This window comes from Myotis daubentonii, chromosome 16 (genome assembly GCF_963259705.1).
Source record: "Myotis daubentonii chromosome 16, mMyoDau2.1, whole genome shotgun sequence".
NCBI classification, from domain to species: domain Eukaryota; kingdom Metazoa; phylum Chordata; class Mammalia; order Chiroptera; family Vespertilionidae; genus Myotis; species Myotis daubentonii.
In genome coordinates this window covers 26459906-26475370 of record NC_081855.1, presented here as the reverse complement: position 1 = coordinate 26475370, position 15465 = coordinate 26459906, and the positions used below count along the sequence as shown (strand labels likewise).

The 15465-nt window shown below is 36.1% G+C and overlaps 1 protein-coding gene across 13 annotated transcripts in view; it reads right to left on the bottom strand.

The window, feature by feature from the left end:
* The window catches only part of NF1 (neurofibromin 1), a 242066-nt gene that overhangs the window by 94987 nt on the left and 131614 nt on the right, over window positions 1–15465 (bottom strand). For 11 of the 13 annotated variants that reach the window (XM_059669430.1, XM_059669433.1, XM_059669423.1 and 8 more), the window contains 5 exons: window positions 10350–10412; window positions 5557–5715; window positions 4934–5031; window positions 3535–3681; window positions 2021–2167 (listed from right to left, as the gene is read on the bottom strand). In XM_059669430.1, coding sequence (XP_059525413.1) covers window positions 2021–2167; window positions 3535–3681; window positions 4934–5031; window positions 5557–5715; window positions 10350–10412 — 614 coding nt within the window. The remainder of the gene's footprint in view (window positions 1–2020; window positions 2168–3534; window positions 3682–4933; window positions 5032–5556; window positions 5716–10349; window positions 10413–15465) is intronic. The other 2 variants (XM_059669427.1, XM_059669434.1) reach the window with 1 other exon arrangement.

Below are 15465 nucleotides of genomic sequence, written 5' to 3'. Positions count from 1 at the left end.
AGGGGTCCCTTGCCTGGGCCTAAAGCGGAGCCCACGATCGCGGGGCCGCTGCAGCTGCGGGTCCCCGGTGCCCGGGCCGGACACCTAGGCCAGAGGCGTTAGTCCTGGGCAGGGGCAGAGCGGGATATCGCAGGGAGCTGGGAGTCCCCTGCCCAGGCCTAATGCCTCGGCCAGAGGCGTTAGGCCTGGGCAGGGGCGGAGCCTGCAACCGCGGGGAGCTGGGAGTCCCCTGTCCAGGCCTGACACCTCTGCCGGAGGCCTCAGGCCTGGTCAAGGGGCCGATCCGGTGATTGGTGATCGGAGGGTGATGAGGGTCAACTCCTCTGGCCAAGGCATCAGGCCTGGGCGGGGGGCTGGGGGTCCCCTGCCCAGGCCTGATGCCTGGGCCAGAGGCATCAGGCCTGGGTGGGGGGCGGAGCCGGGGATTGGGGGAATATGATGGTCCCCTTGCCCAGACCTGAAGCCTGGGTCAGAGGCGCCAGGCTTGTGCGGGGGGTGGAGCAAGCGATCAGAGGGAGATGGGGGTCCCCTGCCCAGGCATGATTCCTGGGCCAGAGGCCTCAGGCCTGGGCGGGGGTCAGAGCCAGTGATCAGGGGGAGATGGGAGTCCCCTGTCCAAGCCTGACACCTCTGGCGGAGGCCTCAGGCCTGGGGAAGGGGTCGATCAGGCGATCGGAGGGTGATGGGGGTCTACGCCTCTGGCCGAGGCATCAGGCCTGGGCAAGGGGCAGAGCCAGCAATCGGAGGGGTCTGGGGGTCCCCTGCCCAGGCCTGACACCTGGGCCAGAGGCATCAGGCCTGGGCAAGGGGCAGATCCTGCGATTGGAGGGTGATGGGGGTCAACGCCTGAGGGCTCCCAGTATGTGAGAGGGGGCAGGCTGGGCTGAGGGACACTCCACACACACACACACACACACACACACACACACACACACACAGTGCACGAATTTCGTGCACCGGGCCTCTAGTATTGTAATAAAACCTGTGAATGGCTTTGTGTTCATTATTAAGTAAAATCAGGGTCCTTGACTATGAGCACTGCAATAGTTTATCTGATGACCAAGACAGCTACTAAGTGACCTACAGGTAGGCAGCATACACATCGTGGATGTACTAAACAAAGGGGTGATGCACATCCCAGGAAGGACAGAGCAGGACAGCACGAGATTTCATCCCACTACTCAGAACAGCACATAATTTACAACTTATGAATTATTTATTTCAGGAATTTTTCATTTAGTACTTTCAGACTACATTTGACCATAAGTAACTGAAACTGTGGAAAGCTAAACTGTGGACAAGGGAGAATTACTGTGTATGTAATATGATTAATAACAGACACTTACAATGCAAGGCACATTATATGTAAAATCTTAGAGCAATATTGAAGTATACTAATTTTCTGAGCCTCAATTTAAATACCATTAACTTTTAGGAGGGTTCTGAAAAATGTTGCAGTGTGGTATAAAGAGTTCAGCACTTAGAACCAAAGGACCAAAGAATTAGATGTGGAATCTTGGGCAAATTAGTTGTTCATTTTGAGCTATTTTTTTTTTAATATTTCAATTACAGTTACATTCAATATTATTCTATCTTAGTTTCAGGTATATAGTATAGTGATTAGATAATCATATACTTTACAAAGTGGTTCCCCAAATATTTCAAGTACCCACCTGACCCCATAAATAGTTACTACAATATTATTGTATTTTCTTTAACTATAATATGAAAATAATGTTATCCACACTCTTTTATAAGTATTAATGCACAACACCTCAAAGCAACATGACAAAGTACTATGCAAGAAGATACTATTATTTTTTGTAAGAAAATCAAAACAAAGCATATTTCAACAATATAAAAGGTAAGAAAAAAGTTAAATCACAAAACATGGCAAGGTAGTTATTGGGTACATCTTTCCTGATAATTCTCTATCAAAAATATAAGCATATTGAACAGCTGGCCTAGTAGTAAACCTTGCACCTCAACCAAAAAGAAAGCATTCAAGGTGATACTTTACCTAGTCATAAATTCCTCAAACTTGGAACTGGTAAGATTAAGGCTGGACCAGTGTGTATCTGCCACAGGTTTGTGCTCTGGAGGACCCAGGTATGCAAGAAGTGTTGCCATCTTATCAAAAGGTCGTCTTCCAACAGCTTTGTGATCCCTAGATATAACAAACTGCTTAGAAAAATGGAGCAGTTCACATTTAGCAGTACATATTTCTTTAGAGTGTCATTCATTGCCTTTTCTTCCACTGTCAGTTGGGGGTTTCTACTGATTTGTGAATGGCACCAAAAAGATGTCAGGGGTTATAAGTTATACACCGAGACTTCTCAGAAATAGGACCACTCCCAAACTATAAAATTTACATAAACAATTCTTATTTTTCTAGTATTCTTAACCTATTACCATAAGTGGGCAATTAGTAAGTAAAAGTAACCTTCTGATCCACTTTTTCTCAGGATAAAAATAATACATGTTATCCCTAATATGATATTTCTGCTTAACCAGGGTAAATATGGATTTTCAATAACTATTAAATACTTAAATCTATATAAGAATAACAAGATACGATTTCACAAACATCAAACTGGTAAAAAAAAAAAAAAATGAAATCTGCTAATGCCAAACGTTGGTGAGAATGTGTATAAAGAGGTACTCTCATACAGTGCTGGCAAAAGTGTGGATTAGCATGTACACTTTGAAAAGCAATGTGGTGGTATCTAGTAAATTTGAGACTGTATACCCCCAAATGCTGCAATTACACATCTAGCTAATACACAAGGAAACAAGTATGGAATTCTTTATTACAACACTATTTAAAACAGTGAAAAACGGGAAACAAACATAAGTATCCATCAACTAGAAATGCAAAAAATAAATTGATATAGTCAGTCAATGAAATATTAACATAAGTTAAATAAGACACATCAAATAGAATGTCGTGTGAAGAGACTATATTCAATGTTTCTATAAAATTTGAAAACACATACAAAATTTTTATATTTATGACATATGTACCTATCATTTCTTTATTTTGTCAGTTACAGAGAAAGAAATATCTTTCCCCCCCAAGAAATAAAATATAAAGATCTAAAGTAATACAGCAAAATGAGTGTTAAAGCTAAGTGCAGACATGGATTTCTGTTGTAGTATGTTCTATACTTCTTTTGTATCTGCTCCTCCGATACCAATACTCATTGATCTTCCAGTAAATTTAACTTCTGTCTCAAAGCACATTATGTGTGATAGTTTGCAAACCACAAAACCCAAAGGGCTAATTTGTTGTTTCTTAGCTTAACATTTTTTAAAAAAAACCTCTGTAGCTTGTTGATCATTTAACATGACTTACTCTTTTGCCTAGATATTTTTAGAAAGTGTCTACATTTCTTTTTCCAAACCATAATTCTAATTCTAAGATGATGCAAAGTAAAAAGCGTTATTCATGACCAATAATTTTATTAATATAAATTTAAATATACTATAGACTTAAACAGAATTTTCAATATGCCCATGATTGGGAAATCTTACCTGTTGCTGGAAAGATACTGGCCAATTTTCTCTTGATTGTTCCAGAGTAGACGATGTAAAGCAAGCACATTGCCATCACTGATGAAGGAAAGACTATGATTTACTGCATCACTTGTAGGGCAATCAGATGCTATATCAAGGAAAAACCTTCAAAAATACAAAATCATTAGAATTTTAAAGAACAGATACACTCATATCTATATCTAAATTAAATTTATATAAAGCAACTTTATGAAGTAACTGAGATTACAAATACTGAGGGCTTATTCACACATGACTGTCATTACACGAGAAAAGGGACAATGAGAAATTTGGTTTTCTATTTCTGATCCCTGCCTACAGCTTCACAGTAGGCTCTGAAGTCAGACAAAAACAAAGTTTAGATGGATGAGGCTTTGGAGAGAAGCCAGTAACTTACAGATAAGGAAATGGAGGCCCAGACCAGACAAAAGACCTCTCCCAAATCATATCACTTGTTAGGCCACAGCCAGGCTCAGGGCCTTGGCTCTCAACTTTCTATGAACAATCTGCTAGCTATGAATCCTGGACTGACCTTCACTTTTTCCCCAATATAGTTTGCAGTCAAACAATATACCTTTTAAACTCCAATTAGAAAGAAGTTGGTATAAAGTATAATGGAAAAATTGGAAGAGAGTTACACAGTCGAGCTTAAACTGTGCATCAGATAACTAGAGTTGCAGGAAAGGTAGAATTCTGGACATTAACTTGCATTTATAAAGCCTTTTCTCATAAACTATCTCATTTGTTTCTCTAAAATCAACTCAGACAGGCAAATAAAATATAATCCCTAGTTTCAGATAAAACAACAACTCAGAGATAAACAGAAAGCAACTATTTAGTTATGGAAATCTAAAAGACCTCATGTTTTCTAAAATCATAAAAGTTCAACAGTTGTCCAGTTACTTATGAACAAAATTGTATACATCTGCATTATTTGGTTGAAAGAGTAACGTTTTAGTTCAGATACACTTCCCAGTTGAAGTATCAAAAATATTCTAACATCAAAAAATTGTGACTTTACAGTTATGCATTATCTATATGAACCATTTTGATTTCAGTTGTTTTTGTGTGTGTGTGTGTGTGTGTGTTTTCACTAAAAGGAATCTTTTCCTTCTTCCTCTGCTCCATAATATAGTACCCTTAAATCTTTTATTTTAGTAATATTTCAAAAATCTGTTCAGGTTTTGAAATATGGAAATCACTACCAAATTATAAAGAATATGGGTTTACTTCATCGCTGTCTTTTATAGCAAAATAAGATTAACTATGTTCTGGACCTACAGAGGGAAAAGAAAAAAACCCTACACAAGTATACGGACTGACATGAAACTGAAAATATTTGATTCAAACAGAATCAACTAAGTAGCAGGCTGCTTACCTTCGTGCTGCATCAAAGTTGCTTTTCACAAAATCATTAAAAGGCCGCATATGCTCTTCTTTTGTGAAGAGAACATGATTGGCAATACTCTGAAGTATCTAAACAATGAAACAACGTAATGAAGAGTCAGATTATTTATTGAATGAAGTCTACACATTTGTATGTTCATTAAAAAACATGAATTTTGTCATCGATATAATTTCTACTGGTGGTTAAAAATCAATTATTCCTCATTCTATAAATACTAGTTGTTCCTATTCTTCCCCAAATATAATTATTATATATGCATGCAAATATTTACATACATAAAAATGAATATTAAAAATTTTAATGTATTTTTTAACAAAAAAATCATACAGTACACATTTTGGTCTCCATTTCAGAATTTCCAATATGACTATGTGGAAAATACTTTCTAAAATATTTTCTCTTGATAATAATACCCAGGTACCAGTCTAATGAATTCCTTTGTAATATAGACAAAAATAAAAAAAAAAAAAGCAAAGAAGTGAAAACTATAGGGTGTTTCGAACATAAACTTAAGAGGAAGCACAGTGAATATGAAACTCTAAAATTTTAGTTGAAAGAGAAATTTAAAACAGATTATCAAAATAATTCTTCACCTTTGACATTAACTTCAAGCCCCTTTCGATTCTAGGTGGTGGCTTTTTATCTAAAATGCCTGCTTCATATGGTGAGACAATGGCAGGATTGATAAATCTGAGGAACATGGCACTTCCTACTGCACCGATGCTGTTCTGAGGGAAACGTTGGCTAACCACCTAAAAACAAGGAGTTGAGAATTGAATATGTGGTTTGAATTAAAACAAGGAAATGGGAAAAAAGAACTCAAAGGTCAAACTTTAAACAACTAATTTCCTTATGAAGAACACATTTCTATTTTTTCCTATTCCCAAAACATCAATAAATAAAGCCTATCCTTAATTCTTTTTTTTTTCCATCCTTAATTATTGCCTTCATTTTAAAACATAATAAAGGTATCTAAGAAAAAAAAAGAAAAATCTCATAAGTGAGTTGTGTAGAAGAGACCTGAAAAAAAGGCCTTAATTTTTTTGTTTATAATGCAGGTTTGAAGAGTAACAAAAGCAGACCAAATTTTCACCAAGATTAATAAGACATGATAGTATGGTCAACTCTTAAGACATGGCTAAGTTTTCAACAGCACACCCCTTAAACATCTAATACCTAATAGTAAATACTTACGTTTTGTTGTGTACCAGGTATAATTAAATTTCTTGAGCAAAATGCTTTCCATGTACAAAACAAAACTTAATTTTCTTAGATTCCTATCGAGAGAAAAAACTTACTTACAAGTAACATTATTGCCAGTTCCTTTCTTCATCAGAATGCTTTACAATAGAAGGACCTATTATTTAAACTATGGAAGAATGGGAATTCTTGGGATATATAAAAAAAGAGGGATACCACCAGCAGAAAAGAGAACCCTTACGTGTACCTTAATTTATAATTCTGTCAAAAAAAAATATATATATATATAAAGTTAAGGGTTCAAGAAATGGTTGGCCACACTGGAAAGCAATGTGAGCCCAATATTTTAAATGAATTTATTTTCTCTTTATAAACATTCTACTTTGAAGGTAAAGTAATAGATTAGAGCCAGTTTTATAAAACTGGCTCAGCTCCAATAATTGGAAATTTACATTTTTTTTTACAGATACAACCTTTCTTGCTTAGTATGGCTAGCTGCTGCTTAAAGCAAAGCCACTATAATGGCAAAGCCACATCATTCCATTCAGCATTCTGGGATTCCAGGGACGAAGCTGCATTTCAAAGGATACCGGGGTAAATGAGAAAAGGGATTTATGTGCAGAATCTTACATAACTCTGATGTTCTTCACAATGCCTCAATGAAGTAATACATCTTCTCATGAATTCACATGGCTCACTGAATCCAGATTAACTCTGGACAGAATAAGGGCGATTTCATTTCATTCTACTCCCTTTAGTGCTTCAGTGGTATACATTTTAAATGTGTTTTTACTCACTGCCTAAAATCTCAAAATACTTTTCTATCATATCTGATCAGGAATTACTAAAAATAGAAAATGATATTTTAAGCCAAAGAAAATCTTTGTTAAGAGGTGATAACAGAGGTGAGTTATAATGAATTCTCTCCTTCATTTATGGTATGTATCTTAGAAAGCTTTTCTTGTGCTAGAGTACTTGGAGTGACATTGCACGAAGAACCTTACACTTAAATAAGGGGAAACTGGTGAAAGCAGCTAAATATAACAGCCTTAGTAGAATGGCTTTCAAACCGAAATACTGTTTTAGAGTTATTTTTAGCTGAAATACAGTTTTAGAAGTAGAAGAAGAATATTCAAGTGCTTTCACACTCTAGTACAGTGTTTAACCATTGAAAGAATAAGAACAGGAAAAAATGAACATATACCTACACACAGACAAAATTCTTCACACCGTTTCAGAGTATTCACAGACCATCACTGCTACTGAGAGGTTCTTTTAGAACCCTTTAAATTTAATTTTAAAACAGAAGAAACATGTCAACAAACCTACAGAATTTTAAAGCCTTTAAGGAGTGAGTTAGCAAGAAGAGGATTAAAAACTGCTTTACATTCAACTTCAAGTAGGTTGTTGTTATTTTTAAATCAATATATATTACATTTAATCAATTAAAATCAATCCTGAAATGGTTTTTAAAAGCTAAAAGATATAGTTTGGTTTCCAGAGAACCAGTTAATTTATAAAATACTAACCTGCTATGAAAGTGTCTTTACAAAATCAATAACTTACATGCACATGGAGAGTTCTTTTTAAATACATTTTGAAAGTAGCTATTTACTGGTTTTCTCTAGGACCGTAGTCGGCAACTGCGGCTCGCAAGCCACATGCGGCTCTTTGGCCCCTTGAGTGTGGCTCTTCCTAAGCCTTAGGAGGACCCTAATTAAGTTAATAACAATGTACCTACCTATATAGTTTAAGTTTAAAAAATTTGGCTCTCAAAAGAAATTTCAATCGTTGTACTGTTGATATTTGGCTCTGTTGACTAATGAGTTTGCCGAACTGCTATAGGACAAAGAAGTTTTAACATATGACTCACATTTATACCTGATTTATACTTAATACTACTCAGTCTCAGAATTTAATGAAAATTTGAGTAAATTACTTCCCAAAAGGAGAATATACAAAAGTACTACACATTCACTATCTTCTACATCTCCAAAAATAATTCATTTCAAAACTCAAAGAATCCACACATCAGAAACACACATTATTTCATGTATCATCTAATTATGTATCTCACTGATGATAGTAACACTAGATTTTAAAACTAAACCTGTTAAAATATAATCAGTATCAATACATATTTCTTTCTTTCACCACTAATTAACACCAATGTAGTTTTACCTCATAATATACATGTACTCATTTGTTTTCTTAATCTGTAAAAATCTAATTTGGATCCAAAAGATATTCTGCATAAAGGTCAAATTTGGGCCAGCCTGTATGCTGGAACAGTTCTCAGTCAAATGTCGACTTTTCCCCCTTAATGAAAACTGAACTACATGTTACAAATAAATGCAGTATAAATGCATAAACTATATATCAGGAAGAGGACTGTTACCTCTACATATTTAATTACCTGAGTTAGGGAGGCAATTAACTTCTCAATTATACATTATATATTTGAGTATAAGAAACAGAATTTCCTATAACACAACTATACAGCTACATAGCAGAAACCAGAATCTTCTCTATATATTTTACATATTCCCATCCATGATAAACATACCCCAAAAGAAAGCTTGCTTTTAAAAGATCATTAGACTCTGTTAAGCCATAACTCCATAAATCAGCATTTTAAATTTATATTGACTTTGGAACATGTTCTAAAATATCTCAAATTACCAATTATATCCCCTTTGTTTCCATGAGGACCTCATATCACCTGTGCTGAGAAACACATTCCAAAATTGGTGTCACTCAAGACACTTAAACAAAAAAATCTGAAAATAACACTAGTAGGAAAGAAACAACACACATTTCAAGGAACAATTTTAGACAAATCTTAATAAATAAATAAAGCAATGTTAGGAAGGCTAAAAAACATGCTCTAGATAGAAACACAGAAAGCCTGAATTTTAATTTATGTGATACACTACACAATGGCATTAGTAAAACACTAAACAAGAGTGTTAGAAACAGCAAATTAATTTCAACAATGATGGTGTATATTATGTTAAGCCCATGTATGCTGAGAATTAGAAGGCGGAAGCATTAGAAAGAAATGTTTTTATTAAGCAAGATAGCCATCCAACCCAATTCATTTTCTCAGAGCTGGTCAAATTTACTTAACATAAAGTGAATACTGAATGGATATGAAAGCATGTTTCCAAATTCTAATTTAGTTCTGAATTTAAAACAGAAATTTATTATTATATGGAAAGCTTAAACACAGAATGAAAGATGAAACCAGATATATACTCTAAATTATACCTTTTTAAGCTAATTACCTACATGGCTCCTAAAGGTTTCCTTTACCTATTTCTCTAGAATTATTAGATTATATGTACAAATATAGTGCCTGCTGGACAAGTCATACTGACAGATAATGGCAAATTTTAAATGAACGCATTTTGTATTTTGGACAAATTTCACTCATGGGAAGAAAATAATCTTGATTACCCTAATTTTCTTCCTTTTAAATTAGGCAAATTCATAGTAGCAGGAAGTGTATTCATATCATGTTTGCAAAATGAGATATTTCTCTACAAATATAGACTCAATGATTTTTCCTTAATTTCAAAAGTAGTATGTTCTCAGTTCCAATAGTTTAATAGTGATTTTCTCTAAGGTAAAAGTGGTTTTTAAGATTTTTATAATCTAAGCACAAATATCTAAATTCTGGCTGGGATGGTCTAGATAAAAATATCAATAGTAAAACTTAAATTTAGCAACTTTTAGATAAATTTAGAAAGTGATACTTTCCCTTCACATACTTCTATCAATTAAAAAAAACTTTCATTTCTAGAAAAAGAAACCACTCACATCACTTCAAATAAGAAGCAAGAATGAAGAGAGTCAGCATTTCCTAAGGCCTTGAAATTAAGTTTCTTTTGCATTCATTTACAATTTTTAAAAATAACAATAATAAAATTAAACCAGAGATATCCAATGTAACAAATACCCCCAAAATGCCTTTGGGATAAATCAAACCAAAGGAACACAGAGAATGTTTCAATGTAACTTAATTCCAGGGTTAATTGAAATGAAAGCTATTTTGTGCCAGAATTAGTAGAATGATTTTACAGTGGAGGTCAAATAGGCTGAAGTGAAGATGTTCTTAACAAACAGCAAAAGATTTTGGTTTTGCTTTGAAAGAAACAGCTAATAAAAAGTTCTCCAAACTTACTGATTTTTTGTTTTCCTTTTTTTCTTTTACTGTAGCTTTATTCAGTAGGGAGTGGCAAGTTGCCTACAGAACAGAGATGAGCACAAACAAGTCACAGCACCAACTACATACAGCAACAAAAACAATGTTGGCTTGTACATAAAATTACATGATCAATGTAACACAAATGGAATCAACAAAAAATTATAAATCAACTGAATTTAGAGGGATGAATTTTATTTCTGGATTTAAATTTTTAATACATTTTTAAGCCAAAGCACTAAATAAAGAGCAAGAAATGTTGAGATAATCATATCTACTATTTCTGGCTATAAATCACAGAAAAGCTCTCCCCAAGTGGATTTGAGGATATTTATATTTACATTTCAGTTAATTCCTAGCTTTTGATAAATTTTATAGGAAATGTTGATTACAAATAGATCACACAATTAAAACATGTCTACATGATTTTTTTCTTGATATAAAATACTTCTCTGTGTATCCTTCAATTGACTTAAAGTTCTTTTTTCAATAGCTGGCATTTAATTTAAAATCTACTGATTAAAAATAAACATTGAATGACTAAATATAATAGAAAAATTCACTTTAGAGATTCTGAATTTAAAAAATATCTCTCTCTTTAAGAAATATTTCTGTTTCTAGGCTACTTCCTAAAATAGTTCTAACCAGAGAAGGTTAAAAGCTCTGCAACATCTGGGAGAAGGATGTTATCAGCTCAACTGGAAATAAGCATTCATTAATATGAAAGTGAAGAAACTGCAGAGAAAATGATAGAATAAAATTGTAAGCCTACTTAAAACTTTTTACATATTTAACCATTTACCAGAAGGCCTTAAATAAACACGAAAGAAAAACCATCAAAACCCACAGAGACATATTGGTTTAATCTCTCAAAGCTTCTACTAGGTCCGTGGTCGGCAAACTGTAGCTCGCAAGCCACATGCGGCTCTTTGGCCCCTTGAGTGTGGCTCTTCCTAAGCCTTAGGAGTACCCTAATTAAGTTAGTAACAATGTACCTACCTATATAGTTTAAGTTTAAAAAATTTGGCTCTCAAAAGAAATTTCTTTTTTTTTTTAAATGTATTTTATTGATTTTTTACAGAGAGGAAGGGAGAGGGATAGAGAGCCAGAAACATTGATGAGAGAGAAACATCGACCAGCCACCTCCTGCACACCTCCCACTGGGGATGTGCCCGCAACCAAGGCACATGCCGCTCACTGGAACCGAACCCGGGATGCTTCAGTCCGCAGGCCGACGCTCTATCCACTGAGCCAAACTGGTTTGGCTCAAAAGAAATTTCAATCGTTGTACTGTTGATATTTGGCTCTGTTAACTAATGAGTTTGCTGACCACTGTACTAGGTCAAAGAGTTTTTTTAAATTAAAATACTCCTGATTGGACTAGACTAGGCACAACAATTACTTTAAAAATATTTTAAAAACCAAATTAGAATTATGTAATCCACCATACATGGCATTTTATTCTAAAAATTCGGTGCATTCAATACCATAACCCATAATAACTTAGGCTTTAATTTAGTTTGACATTTGCTCATCCATCTGTACATACATCCACCCAAATAGTTGTTGTGCATCTACATGCTAGATACCATTCTAGGGATTGGGAGGCAGCAGTAAAATAGGAAGACACCGTCCTTTTCTTATGGAGCTTTGGTACATACAAACCTTAGACTACCTACAAAGGCGATAGTAACTAAATATATACTAAAAAATGCAGTTTTATATACTTTTTAAAATTATGGTATGTAACTATCATTTATTGCGTTAAAAATCTGTGTAAACTACTTCTGTTTGGAGGAGGAGATTTACTGAGAAAAGATAATATTTATTTAGAATTATAAAATTTAGCTCTTTCTCAGAATGTTCTCACCATAATTTAAGAATAACTATTCTGGAAATTATTTTCTCATTATTCCAAAACTATCAGGAAGAAAAGTGTAAATAAATACACAAGAAAATTAATTATAAATCTACACTGTTCACAGTTATCTGGCTCTTCTTATGTAACCTTAACCCAGTCTACTAAGGAAGAAAGCATATAAAATAAGAGATCTAGTTAAAGCATGACTTGGAAAAACGCTTTACGGTCAAAAATATGAACTTAAGTAAAAAGAGTGAAAGCTCAGAGAAGTTTATTAGCTAGCAATAATTCTCACTTAGCTTTCAAAATTTCTCCAGTAGGTCCCAAAGCAGGAACCATGTTTATTAGAGGAAAAAAAAACCAACAAAAAACAATCGACTACTATTCCTCCCAACAGACCATAAAAGTACAAAGATACCATTATGTTACTGCCAAAGTCAAAAGGGCAGGAAAAAGCCAAGAGGGAAGATGAATAAAAGTAAAAGAGCAAACTAAGGGGAAAACTACATTTGGAAGGAGATTCAATGGAAGAATATCTTAAGATCAAAGCTTTTATTCCTATCTTTACTTTTAACTAATAAATGTAAATTATCTGTTACTAGTCACTTTTAAAAAGCAACTTATTTGTAAATAACATAGTATACCTTTGCTCCATAGCACTTTATATTCCAACAAGTATACCCAATACTTCAAAAAATTCACTGACACAACATTTAAATAGTATTCTTAAAAAGAATAATTTTATGTGCAATTTAAATATGGTAATTCAGGTCTATTATAACACAGGGTATTTTATTATGGACTGCTTTAAAAAACACAACACATAGTGTTTAATAAGCTACCAATAGTGTTTAATAAGCTACCTGCCTCTATTTTCTGAATTATTTTCACTATTATCCTTCCTTGCTAACTATGAAAGCTACCTAGAATCTTGCTTACATGGGTGGGAGGAATCAGGGAATCTGTTCCTCCACTAAATATTTCCTAAGGGCTTACTAAGTGCTAAGCCCTGTTCCTTTCACCTTATCAGAAGCATGGTCTTAAACTGGACTCCAAGTTTGCTGATGATACAAAAAGCATGTTTTCTTTTAGGGTGACGACTACATGAAGAATGTGCACTGAAATCTACTAGAACATGTAATCAGATAGGTAGTTAATATTCTTAACTAGCAAAAGTCAAAGTGACTGCAACTTTAGAAATTCATTTGCTCTCTGAAAAGAGTTACTACTAGGCCAACAAGAAGCTGACCCGGACTATTTTTTATATGTGTGCCCTATGTCTTATCTGTTTTTCAAACAGAATTACTGAATTAGATTTAAAGCTAAATCTGAATAATGCCCAAGAGAGGCTATTATTCACTGATTAAGCTGTATTCTTGTCATAACTAAACCTCACTCTATTCTGAGATTTAACTATCTGAAAAAATTATGTGGGATTCTCCTAAGCTTCCTTGAGCTATTTTGAAAAGGCAGAAAAAGTCACGATAAGTTGAGAGATTTAATGTTAAGTATGCTTTACCATCTATAATAATAAAAGTGTAATATGCCAATCGACAGAACGACCGAATAGCAGAACGACCGTCTGAATTTCAGACGACCACACTATGACACACACTGGCGCGCAGGGCAATCGATGGGGGCGGGGGCTCCACGATCACGGAGCCCTGGCTAGGTGGATGGGGCCTCCCTCTGCTGGGTGATCCATCACGCCACAAATGGAGGCCCAGGCCACCAGCTAGCGACGCTGTGGCGGGTGTGCAGGGCCGGCCAGCGATCACCCCACAGAGGGTGGGCCCAGGCCAGCCAAAACAATCGCACCCTACGCCTGTTGCCCACTGAGGGAGGCGACCGGTGATGGGGGAGAGAGGCAGCACTGCACAGATGGCAAGCAGTGTTGGGGCGGGGCCAGCTGCCGGCAGCCAGGGGAAGGAAAGCCCGATAGGCCCTGATCACTGGCCAGGCCTAGGGACCCTACCCAAGGGGTCCCGGATTGTGAGAGGGTGCAGGCTGGGCTGAGGAACAACCTCCCTCCCGCCTCCATGCATGAATTTTGTGCACCGGGCTCTAGACCTATATAATAAAAGTTTAATATGCAAATTGTCCCCTTGACTGGGAGCTCAACTGGGAGTTTGACGGGGGGGGGGGGGGGGGGGGGGAGTGGCAGCTGGCCAACCGCCTGTGGCCTCTCCCCCCCATGGCCAATGGCCTGGGGAAGGGAGACCCCGGCTAGCAGCTGCTAGGGATCCTACCCATGCCCAAATTTCATGCACTGAGCCTCTAATTTATGTATATGATGAAAACTTTTTATAGATATCACAGATACATCATTATAAATGGGAATGAGGACAATTTTCACACAGAGCAGCCTTGAAACAGCTTTTTAAAATGGTAATTTCACTGATCTTGCTAATGTCTCTAAGCAACGAACTCTGTGCTTAAAAAACAACAACAACAACAACAAAAACAAATGGCTGGGATAACTGCAAAGATAGAAACACAAAGGCATTGGTGTTAGTAAATGCGTAATTTCTTTCCCCTATACCCACCCCTGTCCCAAACTCCAGACCCACTAATGTTTCTTCCAGAATCACAGTTTAAACAGGATAAGTGGATTTGTATTAATCTCCCTTGGAGTGAATAATTCCTGAAACTGTATATGCAATTCAAAAACACAGTGGAAACCATAAAAGAACAAATACCTATTTCCTCAAGTAGGGATGACTATGGACATGAGAATCATTACTTGCAGTACTAGTATGAGACAGGCTAATAATATGATCTGAATGATGCAATATCTGTAATAATAAAAGTGAAATATACTAGTTAGACCGGACGTCCTTCTGGATGACCTTCCAGACAAAGCCAGGGCTGCGAGGGAAGCCCAGGTCCCGGGTGCCTGCCAGTGGCTGAGGGGAAGCCCGGGTCCCGGGGGCCAGAGGGAAGCCGGTGCTGGCAGCCGGGGGAAGGGAGGCTGACTATTGTACGAATTTCGTGCGTTGGGCCTCTAGTATTTTATAAGTAGCATTCTACATAAACAAATTGCTCTATCCTGGGAAAACCTGCCACAAACATATTACATGCCCCTCCCCAGTATTATTGAGAAATAACTGACATACATCACCATATAAGTTTAAGGCATACAGCATAATGGTTTGATTTAGGTTCAACTAACATCCATTTTCTCATACAGATACAATATAAAGAAGGAAAAAAATTTCTCCTTGGGATGAAAAC